At 37.7% G+C, this 24,300-nt stretch overlaps 1 protein-coding gene across 3 annotated transcripts in view; it reads right to left on the reverse strand.

Moving 5' to 3' along the window:
* Nucleotides 1-20,977, reverse strand: part of epha4l (eph receptor A4, like) — a 49,203-nt gene extending 28,226 nt beyond the window's left edge. For 2 of the 3 annotated variants that reach the window (XR_008361330.1, XM_053507063.1), the window contains exons 1-3: nt 20,779-20,977; nt 18,945-19,012; nt 14,558-15,221 (exon numbers count right to left, since the gene is read on the reverse strand). Coding sequence is in view for 2 of the 3 variants with exons in the window: in XM_053507063.1 (XP_053363038.1) it covers nt 14,558-15,221; nt 18,945-19,012; nt 20,779-20,869 (823 nt within the window). In the remaining variant the exon portion in view is untranslated. Of the gene's footprint in view, nt 1-5,361; nt 5,430-14,557; nt 15,222-18,944; nt 19,013-20,778 lie in introns of those variants that run through there. The other variant, XM_053507064.1, reaches the window with a different exon arrangement.
* Nucleotides 20,978-24,300: the final 3,323 nt, after the last annotated feature.

Below are 24,300 nucleotides of genomic sequence, written 5' to 3' on the forward strand. Positions count from 1 at the left end.
GAGTATACATTCACCGAATAGTTAGAACAATAAAATTTGGGACTTGATCGTCTGTTGCATTGTATAGATGCTCAATTAATATTAAGATCTGAGGAATCCTATATCCAGATCAACACCCTTGAAGTCTTTGCTCCATAAACAGCAGACTGTGACGTACCCTGAGTTCTGATCCATTTCTATCGTGGACAGCACAGAATTATTTTTTTCAGCAACCTGTGCTGGCCACGATAGAAAGGGATCAGAACTCAGGGTACGTCACAGTCTGCTGGTTTTTCTTTTTTTTTTTTTGGCTTTTCTGGGGATTAAACTGGATGGGCAAGTTTTTGGTCCACAATATTAATAATAATAAAAATAATAATAATAATTATATACTGTATATACACAATGAGGTCAACGTTTCACAGTATCTTAAAAGAAATATTTTTATAGCCTTCATTTTTGACTGCTTTGAAGGGACATGTTTCTCTTCTTATGATTTCCTTTTAGGGAGGATTTAATAGTTTAAATTTTTTATGGTCTCTTTGTAGGGACATTCTGATCATCACCACTTTTTATAGTCTTGTTTTTATGGACATTTTCATAGATTCTGTTTTCATGGTCTCTTTGTGGGTACATCTTGACCATCTTTATCATGGCCTGTTTTTAAGGATATTTAACAGTTTCTGTTTTTTTTTTTTTTTTTGCAGTTTCTTTGCTGAAATGTAGCGATGATTTCAGTCCTGATGATCTACTTTTAAGAACATTTTATGGTCCATATTTTCATGATGTATTTGTCAGGATATTTTCAAAGGTCCTTGTTACTTTTCATCTTGCAATAATTTCTTCTGTATTTTTTCCAAACATTCATAATTTCCACTGATTTATATTACTATTTATTCTCTGGGATATTATATTACATGACCTTATTCTGTTCACCTGAGGCTGACAATTATTAACACTGACCACCAATACCACCAGACGTTTTCCTGGAGTGAGCTCAAGTACAGTAGGTGTAACAGCATTCCTCCTTAGCCGGTGCTGTCTGCACTGATACTCTTGGTGTTGTTTTGGCATTGGTGCACCAAGTAGCTCTTTATGTAACCAACCGAATCATTGTTGTAAGACTTCCTGAAATTAAACGCACTTCACGTTCCTGTCAACACGTAGGCCCATTTCCCGGCCATAAAGATACAATGAGTTTATCTCTGGCAGAATCTACTACACCCTGGAAAGGCATCATATCAGATGAACGTTTTTTTATATTTGCTGCCAGATAGAAAAAGAATGAAGTGGCTAAACCACAACAGAGGCCTGTGTGTCTGTAGTTTCTTTGCGTCCTTTGTGGGGATGAAAGGTGCTCATGAATCTACCTCAATAGATTCTGCATAGATTGTGATAAGCCCCAATTAAATGGTCTTTTTATAACAACATATTAACGTTCTCGTCTGTGATTGTTTTTCCCTGGGGATTTGTTTTTGGTTCCCATTTTCATTGTGACATTAAGGGAACATTTTCATCGCATCCTTTTTGAGGGTATCGTTGCAAAGACATATTTTTGTCCCAGTTTTCAGTGTGACTTCATGGGAACAATTCACTGGTGCTAGTTCTTGGTGTGACTTCAAAGTGACATTTTGATGGACCCTGTTTTCATGGTGCCTTTATGGAGACATTTTGTTATTTCTGGCTCGAAATGTGACTTTTGAGAACATTTTGGAGATCTTTAGGCTGACTCTGTGGTGACATTTTGATGGATGCTGTCTTTGTAGGGACCTTCTCATATCCTGATATTCTTTCTAATACATTTTCGAAGACCCCGATTTGATAGACCTCACTGAGGACATACTGTATTGGTGGTCTTTTTGTAAGTACATCTAAAATGTTAATTTTCCCTAGTATGTAGTTAAAATATTTAGGTATGTGTGTGTGTGTGTGTGTGTGGCTGGGTGTGTTTCTGGCTGGATAAGCTAACGGTATTAAAAGTGAAAGACCCAAGCTACTGTTCTAACTTAATAACTTACAGTACACACACACACACACACACACACACACACACACAGACAAGTCTACACATAAATACACAATAACCAATGCATTAAGCATCAAACATTCTGTATCACTGACATTTCAAAATATAATGTATATACTATGTACAGTATAATATATTATTAAGAGCAAAATATTATTATCGTTGCATGCAGGCTGGGAAAATAGAGCAGGATGGACCGATCTGTATATACTTAACCAAGTTACTGTGTTAACACTAAAATTAGAGTTTCTAAGTAGCACCGGGAAGCCATAAACTATCACATTAATACACCCTTGTGTTTTCTACCTGGAATCACAGAAAGAGGTTATTATAGTGGGAAATGGATATATATTTAGAATTTTTGTTTATGTAATCTATGGGAAATGCATGAACTGCAGGCAACCACCTTCTATTGTTTCTGTGTGTGTGTATATGTGTGAGTGTGTGTGTGTGTGTGAGCGAGAGAAAGGAATTAAGTGTGGTAGTGGCGGATGTTGGTGAAAGTTGGTACAAAAAAACAACTCAATCCAAGTACACCCATTGTTAAATTTATCCCCACCTCCAAACACACACACCCAAACACACACACATACAATACACCTTTCCAAACCTTACGCACAGGCACACACATGCTACAGGTGAACATGTTTGTCCTTTAAACCTTTAACATTTAAATCCATAATCACACATTACTATACTGTATAGTACAATAATATTATTATACTGTATATTCCTATACACAGGCTAGTTTCAGATCAGCCAGCATATTAAATAACCTCCAAGTCTAACATTGTGCACGTCGCAGTTATTCTGCTAAAAAGTGGTATGGACTTTAAATCTCTCATATTTCTTCCATTTCTTTAACAAGTTAACACAGGTCTCAAAGCTCCTCCAAAGTGTGTATTTTAATGCTACAGCTGAGAGACCTCTCAGATAACACATTTTTTATACTGTACATCGAACTCTCTTTATTTTACTCTTCTGCCAAATGCATAGTTTTAGTGTGTATGTAGAGAACAATCTAGAGAAGGGTATCTCTTTTTATAAGGTCACAATGGGACAAAAAGACTGAATGGATGTTCCTCACGTTTTGTTTGTACATGCATATTGGAGACATGGGATCTGATTGAGATCTAAGGAATTTAGAGACCAAGCCAACACCCTGAACACTTTATGTTCCTCAAACCATTTTTGCAGTGTGTCAGGGTGCATTATCCCGCTGAAAGACACAACTGCCATTAGGGAATTCCATTGCCATGAAGGAGTGTAACTTGGCCTACAACAATGTTTTAGGTAGGTGGTACGTGTCAAACTAACATACACATGAATCCCAGGATCCATGGTTGTCCAGCAGAACATTGCCTAGAGCATCACATTGCCTCCATCGGCTTGTCTTCTTCCCATAGTGCTTCCTGGTGCCATCTCTTCTATTGGTACCTGACACACAATCCTGGCCATCCAGATGTTGTAAAAGAAAACAAGTTAGATGCTTTCACCAGTGGACAGGTGTCAGCATGGGACGCTCTTATGGGTCTGAGGTTACACGGCCCCATACACAACAAGCTAAAATTAACTTGTGTGTTCTGACAGCTTTCTATTATAGCCAGCATTTCCTTTTTTTTTTTTTTTTTAATGACTCAGCTTTCCTTCCCTGTGTGCATCAATGAACATTGGTAACCCATGACCCTGTTGCTAGTTTATTGTTTGAAGACTTTGGAGTCACAATTTGCTACAGTCACTTAGATATTTAGGCTTTCCCTTTTTCCCCATTTCTAACACATAAACTTAGAGAACTGACTGTTCCCTTGCTGCCTAGTACGTCCCTCTAACAAGTTCCCCTGTACTGAAATAACCAGTGTTATTCACCTCATTAAATAACACGTCAGTGGTTTTCATGTTATGGTTGATCGGTGCATATTCTAAAATTCAACAATATCCTTTTAGTCGACACTCCAGCTTATTGCCACTGTATATTTGTTCCATTTGGCAGGATGCTGAATATGCAGCGTGTTTGTGCAGTGTTCTGGGCTCTGAGATAAAGTCTATCCCATTTAGCACCAGCACAGCTGTCATCTATAGCTCCTTATTTCAGACACAGGAGCATTGAATGTCCTTAAAGATGTCAACCCCATAATCCTGCTCATCATATGAGTATTCCATGAAGGTTAAAAATACTTGGCATTCTGAGTTAAAAGTCAGTAACAAACTTGTTATAATAATAGAAACCTTGATTTAACTAACTAACTGAACAAACAAAAAATAAATAAATACAGTACAATAGAGTACATGTCTAAAATATATAATATCAATTTATCATCCCTTCACTGGAACCACAACACACACTTGTGTTGTGTGTGTGTGTGTGTATATATATATATATATATATATATATACACACTGTATATACTGTATAAATACATATATTTCCCTTGTTATAAAAAGAAAAAAGAACACATTTTGTAAAAATTGTGTATCAGGATAATGGAATTGTCCAATTATATGTACATAATTTGTTCGCGGCAAATTATAACATACAGTCCATATCACTGCTGTTTCCTACTAATACACACTAATGTTTGCTTTGGGGTGGGACCATACCATTATTCTGATATATTATATCACAATATACATCAACCTCCAGTGCTGGGAATTTTTTTTTAAAAGCATTTTTCTCCCGTTTCATCTTCAATTTTAACTTTGCAGCAAATCTACTCAGTGATATATTTTTGCCACATTTGTGTGTATGCATGTGTATAATTGTGCGTAATAAAAATATCAACGACATACCCGAGGAGGGGTGTTAAATAGAGAGCATTCGGGGCATGTCTGCGTGTGTTCTCCTGTATTTATGTGTGTAATTCGATCGGTGGGTTGATGGGGTCCGATTTAGAAGAAGGCAGCACATGGCAACCCTATACACACACATCCCATGTGTATATGCCATGTAAACTTTATTTGTGTAGCTATATTAACTTTGCTATAGTCTGCTTCAACATCCATGAAATCATTCTCATTTAATAAGGTTAGTGAGTTTCTCTCAACATCATGCTTAAGCAAAGGGATAAACAGATTTCCAGTTATTTTCTTTTTTTTTTTTGTCTTTTGCATCAACAAATTTACATTTATCTCAAATTATGTGCATTTCGTTGGCTTCCTGGACTCTAATATATCCCCTGATGCCTGGGGCAAAAATAGAAAGTACGGATTTACAAGCCACTGTGTAACATTGTCCAATTTCTTACTATTATCCCATCTCAGACAAGCTACAGTACACAGCAAGCGAAATCTTAATATGTGGGTCTGATCACAAAAAACAACCTATTAATGAGCTGTTGTTTCCCATCAAACTCAGACGTCATGTTGTTCTCTAGGACTTAAAAACAGTTCATGCCACCTTCCCCATCCAGCTGTGCTGCTTTTCCTGCTGTTAGAGAATTGAAATGAGGTGACACTTCTGTACCATGGGAATAAAACTGCACAAAAATTAATGGAACAAAGTATACTGTGTATATATATATATATATATATATATATATATATATATATATATATATATATATATATATATTTCTTTTTAATACACTAAATCCTATAATTCTATGATAATTGCTATTTTCATTATCTAAATGAGCAAATATTAAAAACAATGTTCTAAAACATTTTTTAAATCCCTTAAAATCAATCCTATTAAAAAAACATTTCAGCTGATCCCCACAAACCCTCACAATCAGCAAGGCAATCATTGTGATGCGAAAGGTTTAAAACCAGTACATGTCTAGTCAAATACCAAATCCAGCTGTGTTTTGTCGGAGTGTAAGACACAGAGAAAAGACATGTTGAGAATTCCAGTCTTTTGTAGCGCGCTGATCCCTTGCAGCGTTACGGACGGGGGGAAAGATGGAATAAAAGACCACCTACGTCCTGAGTTTAAAAACCTAAGATAGACATCTAAGCGATAGAGGATCATCAAGACCTATTGTTGGGAAGCAGAGAAAGAGAAAGCAATAGAGTGCACACATTAATGCTGTCTGTCAGATCAAAGGCAGCACACGAGTTGGTGGAAAGTGCAGAACAACTTTAGAGACTCTCCCCATCATCTCTCTCTTCTCTGAATTTCTTCTTTCACTCTGACCAGATCATTGTTTTGACAAATGGATAGTGTATTTTCTCCTTTTATTTCCTTTTGTCTTGAGTGGTCTTGGGATTTTTTTTTTTGGCATGCTAGGTATGCTAGGCATGCTATTCCAGTATTTTCAGTGGTTTGCCCATTTTCTCATGAATGTTTTTAAAAAAATATATATTTTAGTGACCTCTCAATCCAGCATAGAGCGGTGGCCAAAAGTATTAACATGTCACTTTATGCCATGTATTACACTTACTCCCTGTACACAAAACAGGTGATGTCACTAATTGGTTCTCGCCAAGGGGTTGAAGAGTTGTTATAATTATAATCAGCTGGTTTAGTTAACGGATGGAACAAATATATGGCTTTTACTTCCTGAAGCCGGGGAGTCTGGATGATCTTCAGGAAGCAATCAAGCAGGCATGGACTGAGCGGGTGACACCAGAATTCTGCAGACGTCTTTCTGACTCTACGCCCAGCTGCATTTTATTGCATAACAAAAATAACAAATGATTCATATTATCTTGTTTTTTATTCATTTAAAAAAATTAGGAACGGCATTAAAACATTTTATTTCACTTTTGTCTCAATAGTTTTGGTCATTACTGTACTTTGGTTTCTTTACGATTCAGGGAGAGAGAGGCTTCCATAGGAAAGTGTGTCAAACTCATATTCATATTCAAATATAAATGGAAGCCAGCAATTTCTAAGTAATCATTTTATAAAAAAATTATGGGACAATATACAGTACTGGGAATTTAGTGCAGTTTAAGATTAAATTAATAATCAATTTAAATGAATAATAAAAAAAACAATATTGTTATTATCGATTTGAAAGATTCTTTCATTTTGATTCAAACATTTTATATCCAATATTCTGCGATTTAGAAAGAAGCTCGACCACAGAAGGGCCAACATTTTTTACACATACAGAACATACGCTGTATTTCAAGAAGACAAGTCATGGCTTCAAATGAGGGGAAAATAAAGACCATACAAAGCAAGAAGCATTAAGGAACAAAGAATTCGGGTAAGTCGTCTGCACCGATTGTGATCAGCACACTATTTTGTTAGATGCAGTACAAACCTTATGTAACTTAAATGCTGAGTGCATTAATGTGACTTATACAACCAAATTTCCTATGACATGCATATTGATTTTTTCCCCAAGCAGACAAGTGTGTAATTTCTCTTACAGCTTCACTCCATCCACCTGTCTCTTTCTGTCTCGTCCTTTTATTTTCTCTCCCTGTTTCTGTTTTTTTTTATCTCTCCCCCTCTGTCTGCTTATGACGTTCCCACTCTTTTTTTCCTCTCTGTATGAAATAAAGATGGAGAGAGGCAAAGAAAGACCAAAGCAGGAGAGAGAGAAAGAGGCTATTAATTCAGAAGCTTTTGACATGCTAATCCACTCAGTCTCCCGCTTTTCAGCCATCCATCGTCTCCCACTTCACACACACACACGCGCGCACACACACACAGACACACAGAAAAAGAGTGAGAGGGATGTGGAGGGGGCAGCAGAGCCGTATGCGTTCTGTATGTCGAGCTTTCAAATGTGTCTGCCGTTCTAACTCTCCATAGAGTCTTAATGAGTGCTGACATTGAAGAAATGATTTCCCTGCGCAGAAACGTTAGCCAAGTGTTAGCTCAGCCTCACGTCAACGATTAGGCCGAGATCCACCAGTAATGACAGCTGCCGATGAGAGAGAAACGAAAGCAGAATGCTTTTGAGCTCCAGTACTCTCAGCACTCGCTTAATGGGGTCTTAGTAACACACATACACACACGCGCACACACTCAGACACACACACACACACACTAAATTTGCAAGCAGAAATGACATAAATGAACCTCGTACTCTATATATTTAATTTCTGTGTTGGCTTTCAGGTTTTATGCTGACATTATAACTGACACTTTGACGCCTGTGATACACCTTCAATGGGCCGGCACTCTAACTTGTAATTAATATAAAACTATAATGCATGGAAAAAATAGTAATATTATGTAAGAACATATTTAAATTAAGGGCATCATTTTTACCCCCAAAAAATATTTGAATTGATATGTGTATGTTAAACCCTTTAAATATATTTAAGTACATTAACAAATGTTTTTTGTTACTAGTACTAAAGTACTAAAATAGACATTGCATCAATATGTAAAAGACAAAAAAACTAAATCTTTTTTTCCCTTGAGGTTTCTGTAGTTTCAGTGCACACTTCTTTACGCAAAAATAAGGAAATAAAATGTAGTAAAAAAATAATAAATAAAAAATCCAGTATTTTTTCCAACGATGTAATAAAACAAGTGAACATTATTATTATTATTATTATTATTATTATTACTATTATTGTTTTTAATGTTGTTATTGTTATTGTGGTTATCATTATTATTATTATTTATAAATCTTGCAATCACCTTTAAACACAAAAAAACACTTCTTTTTTTGTACCGATTTTTTTTTCACTTAAAAATTTTTTTTAAAAAATAACGTGATATTTCTTGAGTGAATTGTAAACTTTTATATTTACTAACCAACAGCTCTCAGCTGTCTGTAAATAACTGCACTTGGAGGGAAATAAAATTTGTGTTACAAGTTTACAATTCCCTATTACACCTAGACTGGTGTCCAGTCAAACAGAACATTTTGCTTAATCGTATTCCATGCGTATTTCCATTCCAAGTCTAAAAGCATAATTTATTTTCACTGCCACTTTTTGACAAAATACAGGCTTGTTTTCATCAAGTAAATTATACAAAATATTATTCAATCATTAATCAAAATATTAATAAAAATCTAAGAACAGTGCCAGAATGAACAGACTATTGACTTAACTGACGTGTGAGGAAGCCTTATCGTTCCTGGCCCCCGGCTGGTTCTGATTGTTTGCTGGTGCCCAAAAAAATATCAGCACTACAGTTTCAGGCATGGTTTCGGACTAAACATTAATAAATAACAGCAAGATTACATAGTGATATACTGTAAAATAACATAGTGATATACTGTACAAGTATGATCCTTTTTCATGAAAAAAAAATATGATGTGTGTGTTCATTTGCGTGTTTCCAAATCATTCAAGCAAAAAACATCAGGCCCAGACTTTCATGCCGAAAAAAAATCTTTTGACTGATGGTAATAATGCATCCAGGAAAACCCTCCTGTCAAAAATAAAAAGTCCCTTAAGCCTGGATGTGGGCTTGTGGGTGGTGCACAAGTTAGCAATTACGAACCACACGCACACTTGCACACACACACACACACTTGCACACACACACACACACACACACACACACACACACACACACACACTTTATATGAATTCACACTTTAATAAGGCACTCTGTCCTCCATGTATAAAATCCACTGCAATATCTTATTTGGTTAATGTTTTGTTGGAAATCCAGATATCACTAGCTATTGCAGTTAAACTCCTTGTCTTATACAGACATAAATGTTTGGTTTAAACATAAATAAGAAAATAAAAAAGTGTTTCGAGGTAGCGTTATGAGTCCCTACAGATGCTTTATATAAGTTACCTGAAGGGGTGCTGCGTTTCAGCATGCAAGGCAGACAACTGCTTGGGCCAACAGCACTGTAGGGGGTCCCTGAGGGCTGACAAACTTATTATTTAGCCTATAAGACGATGATGAAATCTGGTTAGAGAGGCTCCCAGCTAGATTTTTGCCTTGGGCCCCAGTAGACCAATGTCGCTTTAACCATGGTTTCATTTGGATGTGACACGCTGTTAAACTCGGGCTGAGTAAACTCAGTGTGTTAAGGCTGATCAGAAGGTTTGCTGGTTCAAAGCCCAGCTCTACCAGGCTGCTATTCCGGGACCTTGAGCAAGGCTTTTAACCCTGTCTGCTCCAGGAGCGCTGCATCGCTGTATTGTATTGTATTGTATTGTATTGTATTGTTCCCCGCGCTCTGACCCCAGCCCCCAAGAAAGAACTTCACTGTGCAGTAATGCATATGTGACAAAAAAAGGTTTAAAGTAATATTACTTCAGTTTACCTGGTACAGCTCGCTGCATTAGAGACAATTTTTGTTTAGTTGTTACTTAAATTTTAAAATATGCTAATGACAAAACAGCCAAAACAGCTACACAGCGTGGCCAGTCTTTCATTCGTCTCCAGTAAATACTTTATCCTGGCCAGGAGGACAGTGAGGCTGGGTATGAGGTGGAAATACACCCAGAACAGAACACCAGATATTCACCAGTTATTAAACTACAGTCATAATCACAGCTTTAAATTGGACTATGGCTTTGTGATTAATAAAAATACAATTTCATGCGTCAGATAAACCGTAGCGCCTTGAAGATTAAGGAAGGAAGTTAGAAAAAGTTGTAAAGAATTTTAGAAAAATAAAAAATTCCATGAATATGGAACCTAAAACTTAAATACTTTGGTCCTCCTTCTCTCTCTCCTTCTCTCTCTCTCTCTCTCTCTTTCTCTCTCTTTATCTTTCCCATGAGAGCACCTCCATGGTGTCATGTCAACTCTCAGCTGTCAGAGTTTTGATGTCTTAATAAATTTCTCCTCTTGCGCTGTCAGCTACAAAGCTGGAGATGGATGGAAGAGCTAGTGACCTTCAACCTTACACTCTGCCCCTTTTACACCCCCAAACCCGCACCATTTCCCAACAAACACCCTCATCACCCCAAACCTGAGCCTCCCATTGGGCTGAAAGCTGAGTTTCTTCTACCCACCCCCCACAACACCTCAGCCAGGGAAGGATTAGTGGATTTGCATGGTCCGAATCCAAGTTTTAGTGCTGCAGATTTCAACCACAAACCCTATTTACTAAATTACAACTTTCCTGAGATCATCCATATTACCGTTCATTACTGGTCATTCTGGTGGACACACAATCTTCAAAATGCACACATACCAACATGCACAAACACACCAAAAGAACATCAAACAGGTCAGGGCAACTGCACTTGAGAGCGGAGGGGGGAATGTAACCTTTAGCCTTTGACCCCAAAGATCAGATGTCAAGGGTGGCTACCATAACCCCAATAACAGCCATGGAAACCTTGGAGCCTGAAGAAAGTGAGTGTAAATGTGACTGTTTCACCATAGGAGTCTAGATTTTAGGGTTAATAGGCAAAGACGTCTCTTATGTTGACAAGGAATCCAAGTCGCTTTATTGCATTAGCACCTCTATAGTTAGTTTCAACTCATTATTTAATGTCTTAAAGGCAATTTGATCTTTTGGCATTTTATCTTCTAAGATAAATACTGTACAATTTTAATGTTGATGTCTAGGAAGGAATTCATCGTCAAACCTGATCAAGCCAAAACCAGGCAGAAAAATATTGTTAAAACCCCACAAATAACAGCCACAAATATTCAGCATGTGGAAACATCCCAAAAAGTGTTGGCAAAACAGGACAGTTTTAATGCCTTTACTTCTAAACTAGAGATTATTTTTTATTATATTAGTTGTGTTCATGCAAAATGTTATTATTCTGTAGTTATGCCACATTACCCTGATATTACATTTAAACATCCAGGTTGCTGGACAGAACCTTTTTGTAGAAATAAGAATAATGAAAACTAAGCGACAGCAACCACCCAGAGAAAGCTAAACTATCACATGTTTCCTCTTAGACATGTGACTCTAGACAAACACATCTTTTCGATCTGCTGCTCACCATTAGGCAACGTGAGGAAGGAACTATGCATGAGCTCGCCGACACCTATGATTAAGACTATGTCAGTGTTGCTATAATTGATGTGAGAATGCAACTATGCCACTCCACCCATCTTCTCCCTAGACTCAGCAGAAATTCAAACTCATGATCTCCAGATGATAGGGTCAACACTTTTCAGCTGCACCACTGGGAAGCCCATGCCTACTCTGCACAGAATCAGATATGTCTGAGACTGATAGGTCGGCCACTGGTTATGCATCTTTATATAGTATGATAGAGCATAGTACAGTAGAGAATAGTCCAGTATAATATAGAACAGTACAGTAAAGTATAGTATGTCACCCGTTATTTCCGACCAAGCAATCTAATTAGACCTGAGGCATTGGACAAGTCATGAATCCCACTTTTGCCCCTAATCAAGCGCACTACTTGGTGTGCTTTAACGTTATTTAGGATTTGACCCCGGAACCCGAAAGTTAATGTAGCTGACATTCTGAAGCAGAATAAGCGAAAATATAAAGAGAAACTTAAGTGATTTACAGAAATGTTAACCACCTTCATGGTTTACTGTACTATTACTTTCTTCCCTGTTTCACCAAGTCAGTCGCCAGCTCCAGCAGTCGAGGTTAATTAGTCCTGCTACAGTATATGTGGTATGATACCTGTTGGCGGTGTAAAATAACTAGATAAATAAAAAAACGAAACAAAATCTGTTGATAAAAAAATTGTGTTTGTGGTGCTGTCGGATAAAAGCAATATCACACTTGAGGTTGCGGTGCGGTGCTGGTTATCAGCGCGGATGGGATGCCCTCGGTACTCAGGGTGCACCCTCATTCTGCTGACCACATCACATCACACACTGAATACCAGCACAACAGCAGTCCCAAGTATCATAGTGCATCAGTATGGCATATCACAGTATCATACAGAGTAGTGCAGTGTAGTCCAGTACATCACAGTACAGTACGGTACAGTACAGTGTAGTATAGTATAGTATAGTATAGTATAGTATAGTATGGAGTCGTATAATACAGGATAGGATAGTATACCAAAGCACTGTTCAATTCTTCAACTCGATCAGTCAGTTGGGAAAAGTGATAGCTCTGGCACATGTTCTCATTCTGATACGCTATTGTTTTGACGGTACACACAGGGACTTGAATGCTGAACGCTCTATGTAAAATAGAATAAAACTATGTGGAATTGTTGAAATTTTAGAGCTTTTAGTCTTTTTAAAGTTTGGTAGTTTTCAACGCAAACACGTCATGTTCCATTAATGTTTTTTTGAGAAGGAGACCTTGGCAATATCCCTGGAACAAGACAAGCTGCATTTTCGTCTTAAAAAGATAAGCGATAATCTCTTTTCACTGACGTTACACAACATTGACTGTAACTATAAATGGATAAAAGCATGATAACATTTCTTAATAAATAAATAATTGCTGCTCCAGTATAAAAGCACACGGCGAGACATGGTGTGGAAAAAAATTCAAGTTTGGCACCATTACATTATTGATTTATCTATTATAACAGGATTGCCATATTATACTACATTATATTGTTATATGATGTTTTTTGTATGCCCTGTTTTCTAAAGCATTGCTGTGTGCTCAGGAATTGTTATATTGTGAGCAAAACTTTTATAGCAGACCTTCAAAAGAGGAAAAAAAAAGAGACCCCACAAGCTCGTCTTTACTTGTCTGCTGTATCACATCTGATTGCCTTCTACTGTACATTCTCTCTCTCTCGATCTCTCTCTACGTTTGAGTGCGTCTCTATTCAGTGCTTCTTGTCATCACATCTCAGCGAGCGCTCTCAATGAGCTGCCTGCAGATGATGCCACAGATAACCAATCAGCACGGAGGAGATGAAAACATGAACAACTAAACAAGCTTTACTCGTTTTTAGTCCCATTTCGACGCACGCTAACACGCACAGCTCCACTGCTGTATCCAGCGCTGAATGTGTGACACCTTACTGCAGGAAACAGCCTGCTCACAGCACGCTCAAAGTGCTCAGTTAATTAGCAACCACAAATACTTCGGATCAATACAAACTGAACCTGACAGCTAAATGAAATAAAATAACGGCAGTTTTTAATGATGTCTTTAGTGTAGGCTGATACTGCAATAACCATGACAAGAGATTTATCAGCAGACGGTGCTGCCTCAGTGATAAGAGCAGGACAGATGGGTGGGTTAAGGCAATAAAAAAGGATGGATGGAAGGATAGATCAAGAGGTAGATGTTAGCAAAAATTAATGGATGGAAATGATAGAGAGTTTAAATGAGACTCCACTGATTAGATACTGAGACACAAAAAAGGATGAATATCTGAATGCAGAACACGAATCTAGAGAAAAAAAAAGAAGAGTGCTATATCATTTGAGACAGGAGCACGCTACAGGAGAGACAAAAAAGTGATGTATAATGAAGAGGAAGGGATGATATTTAGGGACTGCTGTGGGGTGAAGAGCAAAAATAGGAATCAACATCTAAAGACCAAAAAGATATATAACACTGTATATAAAAGGATTAATACAGAAAATATTCAAATATTAGTGGAGGAATAGAAGATGAGCATCTAGAAAAGGATAGGGACGTAGAAAAGAAATATCTGGAAAGAGGTTAGGAATGGAAATCTAGAAACAAGGCAACTACCCAAAGAAACAAGTGTGGAGACTATGACAAAAGGTGAATGAACATCTAGAAACAGTAAAGAGCCTGAATATCAGTAGACTTTAATATCAAATCGTCTTACCTTGACATTGTCCACCACGCTCCTCATATCCAGGCTGACACAGACATGTCCCGATGGGCACCAGCCATTCCCCATCGGCACCGCAGTACATTTTGGGCTCTTGTCGCTCCTCTGTGTGCTCCACACATGCCCCACGCACCTCCACCAGCGCTGAAGCGTCTGCACCCGCTACCGTATCGGGGAAGCTTGCCAGGTTCCTGATGACCAGCGGACATCTCTTATAGAACACTCGCACGGAGACAAGCGCCACGCATGCACCCACATCCTGGAAGGCCAAATAGAAGCCCCTGCGGCTGAGCGCGCCCACAGTGCGCACCTCCGTGTTGAGCTTCATGACCCGGTCCCCCACGTCCACCTGCGTGAAGCTCTCGTCCGCCGCCACGGTGTCGATCTTAGCAAAGCGCCGCTCCGGTACGCCATGTTCTCCACCTGATTCTGACTCCAGGTAGTACAGGTTAAAGGTCTCCTTGCATGCGCCCGTGACGCCGGGTAGACTGTTGCAGTCGCGCAAAGTGAACTTGATCTCTATGTAGATGCGCTGAGCCGGGCCGCGCTCGATCCAGTGCGTGCGCAACCAGTTGTTCTGACTCGACTCCAGCACGTTACACACCTGGTACGTCCGGATCGGGACGTTCTTCTCGTCCATGATGCTCACCTCCTCCCACTGGGAATCACACAGAGAATATGTAAGAGGAAGCAACAGCATCATATAAGAAGAGAAGTGAGAGAATTGCAATATGAAGGGACGCTATTTATACAACTTTTTTTTTTTCTTTTTCTTTTTTTGAGTTACTTTGAGTTACTATAAATTTTAATAATATTTTAAAATAAGAATTATGTGGTCAAGTCGGTTACAAACATATATTTCATACCACTATTAATACATTTATTTAATGGGCTTACAAGCTATTATTTTTTGTGTATATGTGCGATAGTATGTAGATCTCTTTACAGCTGTCCAGTGGGCTTGTATATGTTTTTCTAGAAAGTCTTTCAAACCCAGGACTCCTTAAATGATGTTTAGACCATTTTAGTATGACTGCTTCAGGAAGTTTGTCCTGGGGTGGTAACATTTTTAGGGCTTTAATAGTTCCTAAAGACATCCCTAATAGCCTTCAAGTCCTAAAAACGTCCTGCAGCCCTACAGTATGTGCGCCCTTTGGGTGTGTACTAAAAGTATCCCGAAACATTACATATTTTACTTTACTAATGTTGTCGAGTTTTGGCAGTGTAACCACTCATACATAAAAGTTCTACTTTAAGTTCGGAAAAGTGTACAGACAATGCTTTCATTGAGTGGAGAGTACAAGCGTACAGTAAATTTACTTAACCAATGTGAGGATTTGTAAATGCAAACAAGCATAAACCTCTAGTCTGTAAAATATTTTCAAATACATAAACTATCTTACATTGCTCATTTGTAGCCTTCAAAAACAAAAATGCAGGCATATATTTCAGCTGTTTTAATAGAGTAGTGATTTTCCTATACAGGATGTATAATAAGAAGTCACCGAACACTAGATTTGGGGATTTTTTGATAGATTTAGCAAAAATGTAAAAGTATCACAAGTGAGTTATCATGATATAGACCTGTTATAGACAGCCTGTAAACAACAGTAGGTGGCAATACACAACCGTAGTATATAACAGAAAGTAGGTCATGTAAAATTTTTCCATTATGTCAGTATCCTATATTTACCAATTGCTTGATTTTTTAATTTTTTTAATAAAACATCATAAAAAAAAAAAAATGGCAACAGACCGTTTTGAAAGTACTACTTAAACCCACAGGATCTGCTGCATCTGCTTTTCTTCTAATATGTAAATTATACAACTCCCTGCCATGCCTACACACTGCAGTGTTTATCTAGAATTAAGAGATGAGAGTAGCTCCTCTACAAGGTTTTCTAAGGGACTTTATAAATGTGTGACACAGTCGGAGGTGAAACAGGCCTCGGAGTAACACTGTGGCCTATTATAAGGTGCTGTTTGTGTTTTTGTTTTTTGTGTGTGTGTTTTTTTTTAAAAAAATGGGGTCAGTTATTTCAATTAATACAAACAATCCTGTACTGTCGACCATCACAGTTTTAGAAAAAAACCCATAAAAAAATAAGTTGATGGACAAGAGAATATATTGTAATCTTTCAAAAGCAATATGACATTTACAAAGATTTTCCGCACCACCACCTAACCCTTACACGCAAGACTACATAAACAAAAAAAAAGAGGAAATGTGAACTACGTGCATTGCTATGTTACTGGTTGATCATGAAGCCAGGCTTGTTTTATTCGGCTCTGGAAGTGAACCGAGCATGCTGTGAGCATTCTGGCAGGTCGCAGGTGTTCATGCAGTCTGATCAATCAGGCATTTCCACACCGAGCCCATGTGAATTACCATAATCACTGTTACCAACAAATTATATTTACAATCATGATACCTCTCAAACAATCACAAGTTTAATTATATTTTTAATTGTGCAGCCCTGTAATTCTCCAGGTGAGAGTTACCTAGTTTAGCCATAATAAAATCATTAAATCCTTTTTATGGACACACAGTTTTGTTTATTGGTCTGTCGTTTACTATTTTGCTGGCTGGTTGCCTGTTTTTTTTTTTTTTGTTTATTTGTTTGGGTTGATAACCTGACCGTTTTGTTAACCTGCTGGATTTAGTTTGTTTTTGGTTGATTATGTTGTTAGTTGGTCAGTTGGGTATTTTGTTTCTTGTTTGTCTCAATAGTTAACTGGTTAGATTGTTATGTTAACTGGTTAAATGGTTTTCACTGGTTTTGTGAAAAAGCTGTTTGTGTTTATTGTATGGGTCGTCAACAGGTTGTTTTATCTGTAGATTGGTGTAGATTGTTTGACTTGGTTGTCTTTTTGATTGGTTTTCTTATTTCTTGTTTGGTTGACAAGTTTGTTGATCAAATCTTTCTTTTGTCTGTTTTTGTCTGTTGATTCGGTTCTCAACTGGTTATTTTATCTGTAGATTTTTTTTCACCAGCAGAGGTGAAGACACAAGCACAGATAGTACAAACCTTAAAAAACATCAAACAAAACGAAGACATGAATCTAAATTAGAAACAGAAAACAGGCAATGATCGGACAACACGAACTGGGAAAGGACAGGAAACCATAAAAACTTATTATGAGGGAATATGAGACTTGGTAACAATCTGCCAGAAACTGACACAGACTATAGATTTTTACAGAGAGTGTGTGGCACAAGTTTCTTTTATCCTATGGCTGTAATCAGTAATCAGGTGAGTTTGAACATGTTTGCTGGGACTCGGAGTCCATGGCAGTGTTTTTTGCTTTTTTTCGCTTGATTTTATTTGATGTTCAGACTATTAATTATTTTATTGGTTGGTGGGTTATTTTGTTTCTTGGTAACCTGACTAACATATTTGAAAGTTTGATTAGATGCTGCCTATTTTGGTTATTTCACTGGTTTATTCATAGCAGATAATTAGCTATTTCCAGGCACTGTAGAGGAGACTGCTTTACACTCTGGTTTTGTACTAATATAGCACAGAGGTCATGTGTCCAGCCTGAAATTGTACTATGATAAATAATCTCCGCAGATTATGCACTAAATCACGTTGCAAATTGAGCAATGAAGAGACAATGGTCGTGAAAACCAATCTGAGCGAGTAATTCAATGTGTGCAGCTCTCTCCTGTCCTGTGTGCATTAAGGGCCAATGGAGCGAGTTACTGATAAGTGCCCCTGTCCACAGATAGCGGTCCAGGAAGAGAAAGAAGCTAATTGGCCGTATTTGGAGCTGAATACCCTCCCACCATCGCTGCCAAAGAGCTGTCAGTCACACAGGTGATCACAGAGCATAGCCAACAAAGCATTTCCATAAGAACTGGATCACATGTCCATGGCTAGCAGCGGTATTAATGGCAATAGAGGTTAACTTATTGTGGTTTATTTTAACCTTGAGTCTGATCGCCCTTCTTTGGAGGAGGGCTATTTCTCAAGAGAATATTTGGCACAGACGCCAACCATTTCTTTCACCATCGGAATTGAAGGCTCGGGAAGAAGGTATGCATAAAAAGTGGGCATGAAAGCAGTAAGACTGAGGAAGCATACTCTATCAGACAGAACCCGGTGACCTCCGAGATCTGAAGCCCCGTTCTTTCAGAGACACACACGGAACCGCTCACAGTTTCAGTGTTGCCAAGTCTCCCCCTTTTTGGAAGTTGAGGGATAAAGTTTCCCAACAAAGGCCATTTCTGTCTCCTTGCACTATTTAGGAAACCTGATGCTTGTCGCAGTAACCTAGCTATCTGAATTCCCATCAGACAAAGAGAGCGAGAGAGAGAGAGAGAGAGAGAGAGAGCACGAGAGAGAGACAGAGAGAGAACTGGTTCTTTAGTACTCACCCCTCCTTCCGTCGGACTCGCCACCCATGCCAGTTCTCCCTGCACGGATCTTGAATCCAGCAATGTAACTGAGATAAGAAAGTTAAAAAAAACAAAAACAAAAAAAAAAAACACTTAAAAGACAGATTACAGGAAGAAATCTACCCGTGAATTTGGTATGTTGTATTAAGGACTCTGTATTACAGTAAGAAGCCTGAGGGTACAGAAAGAACAACCGAGAATAGATCTGTCTCATGTACCGGAAGACCAAGGCTAGGGTGCCGGGTGAGGTTTGGCGAGGTCCAAATTAAACACAAACAAAAAAAGAACATTTTGGGAAAACTATTTCCCCTATTAAGTGTCTGGTACGATATTTTTTCATAATATAGTAAGTGGTAATAACATTTTATACAAAAAAACCCTAAATCAACATGCAGTAGTCTTGCAATTAGTGTTTATCATATATATCATGTCATGTTTTTTAGAATTTTTTTCACATCTCTCAGTCAGTTAATTCTTGCATTTCATTTAAACGACAAGGATGTTTTGACATGCTGTAAGACCCGTCACTGTAATAATGGCTCACAAACAAAATGCAAATCTGAAGCTTTTAATGAAAAAATCCCTCAACACTTTCCACAAATGTAACAAATCCCTGCAAATTTAATGCCTATTTCACTTGCAGGACAATTACATTTGTGGGATTATTACATAAAAAGCTGCAGATTGAGCCACAGAATTGCATTATGTTAGTGGTTTATTATGTTTGTGGGCTGTTACACAAAATATTATATTGGCGGGTGTTACACAAAGCCTTTAAATGTGACCACAATTAAAAAAGAGTGAAAAGAACTGTCTTAACAGTATATTAAGTGACAAGGGTTCGATGTTTGTCATAATGACAATTATGTTAATATAAAAGACGTATATTCTTTACATACTGTATATTGCCTAAAAAAGGAAACACTTTAACATGAAAGGACAGATTATATCATCTGGCTGCCACTCTTACTGCTACTACAAAGAAAGGAAAAAAGACTGAAACAGCACTTTTTTCTTTTAAGTAAGACCATGTTAGGCGATTCATTATGTGCACTAACCTGATGCCAGCCGCAGATAACTGTGGCATTAACCAGTGCAGCATTCATGCAAAACTGGCACAATGAAGTGGATAAATAATATTTATATAATAAAAAAATACAGTAATATTGATTACACATGTTTATTCCAAGGAAGAAGGGATACAGTTAATTTTTTTTTTTACTTTATCCCACTGTTAGAGCTGTCCTGCAAGCTACAATATGAATATAAGCACTGTTTTGCTGCTACACTATACTGTATCCTGTACTGCTGAATGCATTTATTGGCTGATGCATGCAGTTTAAAACTCTTAGGAGTATTTATTATTATTATTATTATTATTATTGGTGGCATGGTGGCGTAGCAATTAGCACTGTCGCCTTGCACCTCCAGGGTCCGGGTTCGATTCCCACCTAGGGTCTGTGTGCATGGAGTTTGCATGTTCTCACTGTGCTTGGTGGGTTTCCACAGAGGGTACTCCGATTTCCTCCAACAGTCCAAAGACATACAGATTCGGCAAATTCCTAAATTGCCCATAGTGTGTGACTCTTGACTGGAGCTCCTACCATGCTTGTAGAATAGGAATAAATACACTGGTCATCACCAGTGGCTCAGTCCCTAGTTGGACTACAGAAGTTTTTAGATAAGTGGATGGACACACATCTTTATATATTTAATTGAAGTTGCAGATGTTAATTAATTAAACCCAGCAGGTGTTAACTCTGTGTAATGTAGTGTAGCTGCCCAGGTTCCTGTGCAAGAGTTATTTGATTACCTTCGTTTGCAGGGTAAGTCCGTTGCAGGGTGCTGATACCGGCGGAAATCCCAAATAAAACTGAAGTCAGGGAGTAAATAATCCCGGCCATGTGCAAAACTCTCCTCTTCTGTTCTCGGTCCAGTTTCTCTCTCTCTCTTCTTTCTTCTCTCTCTGTCTGTTTTATCTCTTGTTTATTTGTTAGAAAATCGCGCGCGCTCTCTCTCTCTCTCTCTGCGTGCGCGCGTGCGTGCGTGTGTGTGTGTGTGTATGTGTGTAATATGTATATTTCTATACGTGCGTGTTATCGCGTCTGTCCCGGTTGGAACGCTGCACTGAGCGGAGCGCGCGCGGACACTCAGTTACGCTCCGAGCACACAGGGGAGGGGGCGTGGTCAGACACGATGACGCAGCTGTCAATCAAACTGAGAAATATATATACATTTTTATTTCATTTTTTTTACATTATTTAGCCACTAATCCCAAACATCTTTTAAAATAAACATTGATGCAAGTTTTCTTACCAGTAAGCACCTTTAGATTAAAAGTTATTCAACATAATCAAAGGTATTTACTTATTTCATCTTCATGAATTGTACATTAGTTTATATAGAAATGACTAAGTTTATATATATATATATATTTAACTTAGTCATTTATAAATATATTTAGATAACCCTCATTAGAGTGACTGTTATACTAAAATATATTACAATATGCATTATAATATTATTAATATTATTAAACCCTACAACATATATTATATTTTATTTAATAAGTTATGAACTATAAATTCCCCCCCCCAAAAAAAAATTTCTCTTAAATTTACACAAGTACTATTGTACCATGTAAAAAAAATAAATAAATAAATATATATATATGTGTGTGTGTGTGTGTGTGTGTGATTATTTACCAGGAAAAGCAGGCAGACATGGTCATTAACATGATGCTTGTGCTCATGAGTGTGCACGCTAAGCCATTCATCAAAGATGACAATCATTTCATATACGGCTATCAAAGCCTTGCTATATGCTTCTAACGTAATTAGTTTTATGTAAAATATGGGGGGGGAGGCAGAGAGAATGACAGTGAAAGATGAGAAACAGAATTATAGGACAGAAGAAAAATAAGACTTTGTATTTATTATTATTATTATTATTATTATTATTATTATTAATGGCTTAATTTTGTACAAAAAAGACTGATGCACATAAATTATGTAATGTCCCCCTCTAGCGGTCACTACGAGTAATTTCTTGAGTACCATATTTTCCATCTACCCATATAGAGATCTCTGTAGTCCAACCGTGGAGGCCCATGGTGACCATTGTATTTATTTCCATATTTATATCCGTGGAAGGATCTCCGTTCACACACACACACACACACACACACACACACACACATGAATTCACAGTCTATGGGCAATTTGGGAACGCCAATTGACCTAATCTGCATGTCTTTGGACTGTGGAGAAAACCAGAGTACCCAGAGCACACCCACCAAACACAGGGAGAACATGCACTCCATGCACACAGACCCAAGGCAGGCATCAAACCCAGACCCTGGATAATAATAATAATAATAATAATAATAATAATAATAATAATAATAATAATCATCTCAGATAAAGTTAGATAAAAAAAGTTTTGTAAATAATGTCAATATGAAAAAGACATTCAAAGAGACACATGCAGATCAAGAGAGAGGGGTGATACGGGGTGTTGTAAGGGAATAATATAAGATACTGTAACCAGACTGGGTGTAAAAAGTGCGTGAACTGTGTTATTAATTGAACAGCACTGGATGAGGGGTGATTATCTCAGTACTTGTGTCAGGGTTCAGCTGCAGCCTGCATCATCCATTCAGGGGCTTTAATCACAGTCTTATTGACCCACGTAGACAAGAATGTTTCTGCTATTGATCTCTACCTCACACCTGGTCTCTCCAGCACAGCCAGATGGTCCTGCTAACAGAAGATGTCAATCAACTATCCCACTTTCTCCCACCTTCTCTCCCACTCTTACTTTCTAATGTTCTCTGTATATCTACGCACACTTTGGCTTATGCCTTTCTCCTCTATTTATTATTTTTTTTATGAATAATAATAATAATAATAATAATAATAATAATAATAATAAGTATCTATTTTTTTTATCTTAAAACCTTACATTTAAAAGTAATGCCTATAATAACATTACTAATTCCTGACAAACAAAGTTATGCATCAGTGCTCTTTATCTTCAAAAGAATAATAAAGTCAATAATCTTATAGTTCACCATATGGCCACCAAATAGTTTAGTAAAATGCAAATTATCACAAAGCCATCAGAATAGAGTACTGCCTATATAGTAGTAGACTGTATAGTAGCAGATATTTAAAAAGGTAGCTTAATTTTAAAAGTTCATCACGTCTTACCGCAGCAAATACAGTACTTTGATGTTGTTCCAAACAAGCATCAGAGTCAGGTAGGGAGAAATGGTCCAGAGGGCAGAGTTTTATATAGGATGAGTAATTAGAAAGATAATTTGTTCATGTGGAAAAATAAAGAGGAAAATCATGGACAACAATTAAGACTTTTCTGATCAAATATACGTGGCATAAGGAAGGAATGGTGTACTTATAAATTTTTAGTTGAACTGTATGTGGGAAAGTGAATACATATATGCTGAATAATGGTGATAGAGTATTGAGTCAGTGAGTGATACTGTGACTCCAAGTGATTTTGCAAGGTTAATCTGGACACATCAGTATAGTCTGTGCAGACTCTGTGCTTCGTGTTTCGTGAACCCCTCTGCCTATCTTATCATAGTCCACTATCCAGTCCATTAACATTCTTTAGTCTAATTTGAGAAGAATCTTTGCAAATGCTTAGTGGCCCAACCGCTACTCACGCAAACAGCGCCTTTCATTTTTACCGGCTCAGTTTCTGTTCCTACCATGTGTGTGTTTGTTTGTGTGTTCAGCTTGAATACTGTATGTTTAAATGCTCATTCCTAGTATATATTGCAGATATGGATTGCAACTAATACATTTAAGATTTAGACAATATAGCCTTCCTGAAGTTGTGTCATAATTTTATTTAAAGTTAGGTGTATCTCAGTTAGAAAGGGGGCTTTTGAGTTAAAAACTAATCACTGCTGATGGTCTTGTTATTTTATTTAACTTATATGGCATGATTTCCCTTTTTTAAGGCTGTTCTCATTGAGTGAGGACAAAGGTTTGAACAATCAGCATTCCTGGCACCCTGTTCTTGACCTGCCATTTCACTCGACACCAACTCACAGATCCTCCTTTACATCAGCAGTTCCCACTTCCCTGTGCAGCAGTTATATGGGCATCATGTTAAGATTGTTGCCCAAGGGCCCAACAGTGGCACCTCAGCAGTGGTGGGGATCGAACCCTGACCCTTCGCTCCGCCAATAATGCTATAGTGCTTATTAAACTTACTGGTTTAGTTACCCAACAAAACAGTTACACAATAAAACAGTATCCTTAAGGCTAAGCAACTAGCAACTACATAAATGCAATAACAGCTAGTT

This window comes from Clarias gariepinus, chromosome 11 (assembly GCF_024256425.1).
Source record: "Clarias gariepinus isolate MV-2021 ecotype Netherlands chromosome 11, CGAR_prim_01v2, whole genome shotgun sequence".
NCBI classification, from domain to species: Eukaryota; Metazoa; Chordata; class Actinopteri; order Siluriformes; family Clariidae; genus Clarias; species Clarias gariepinus.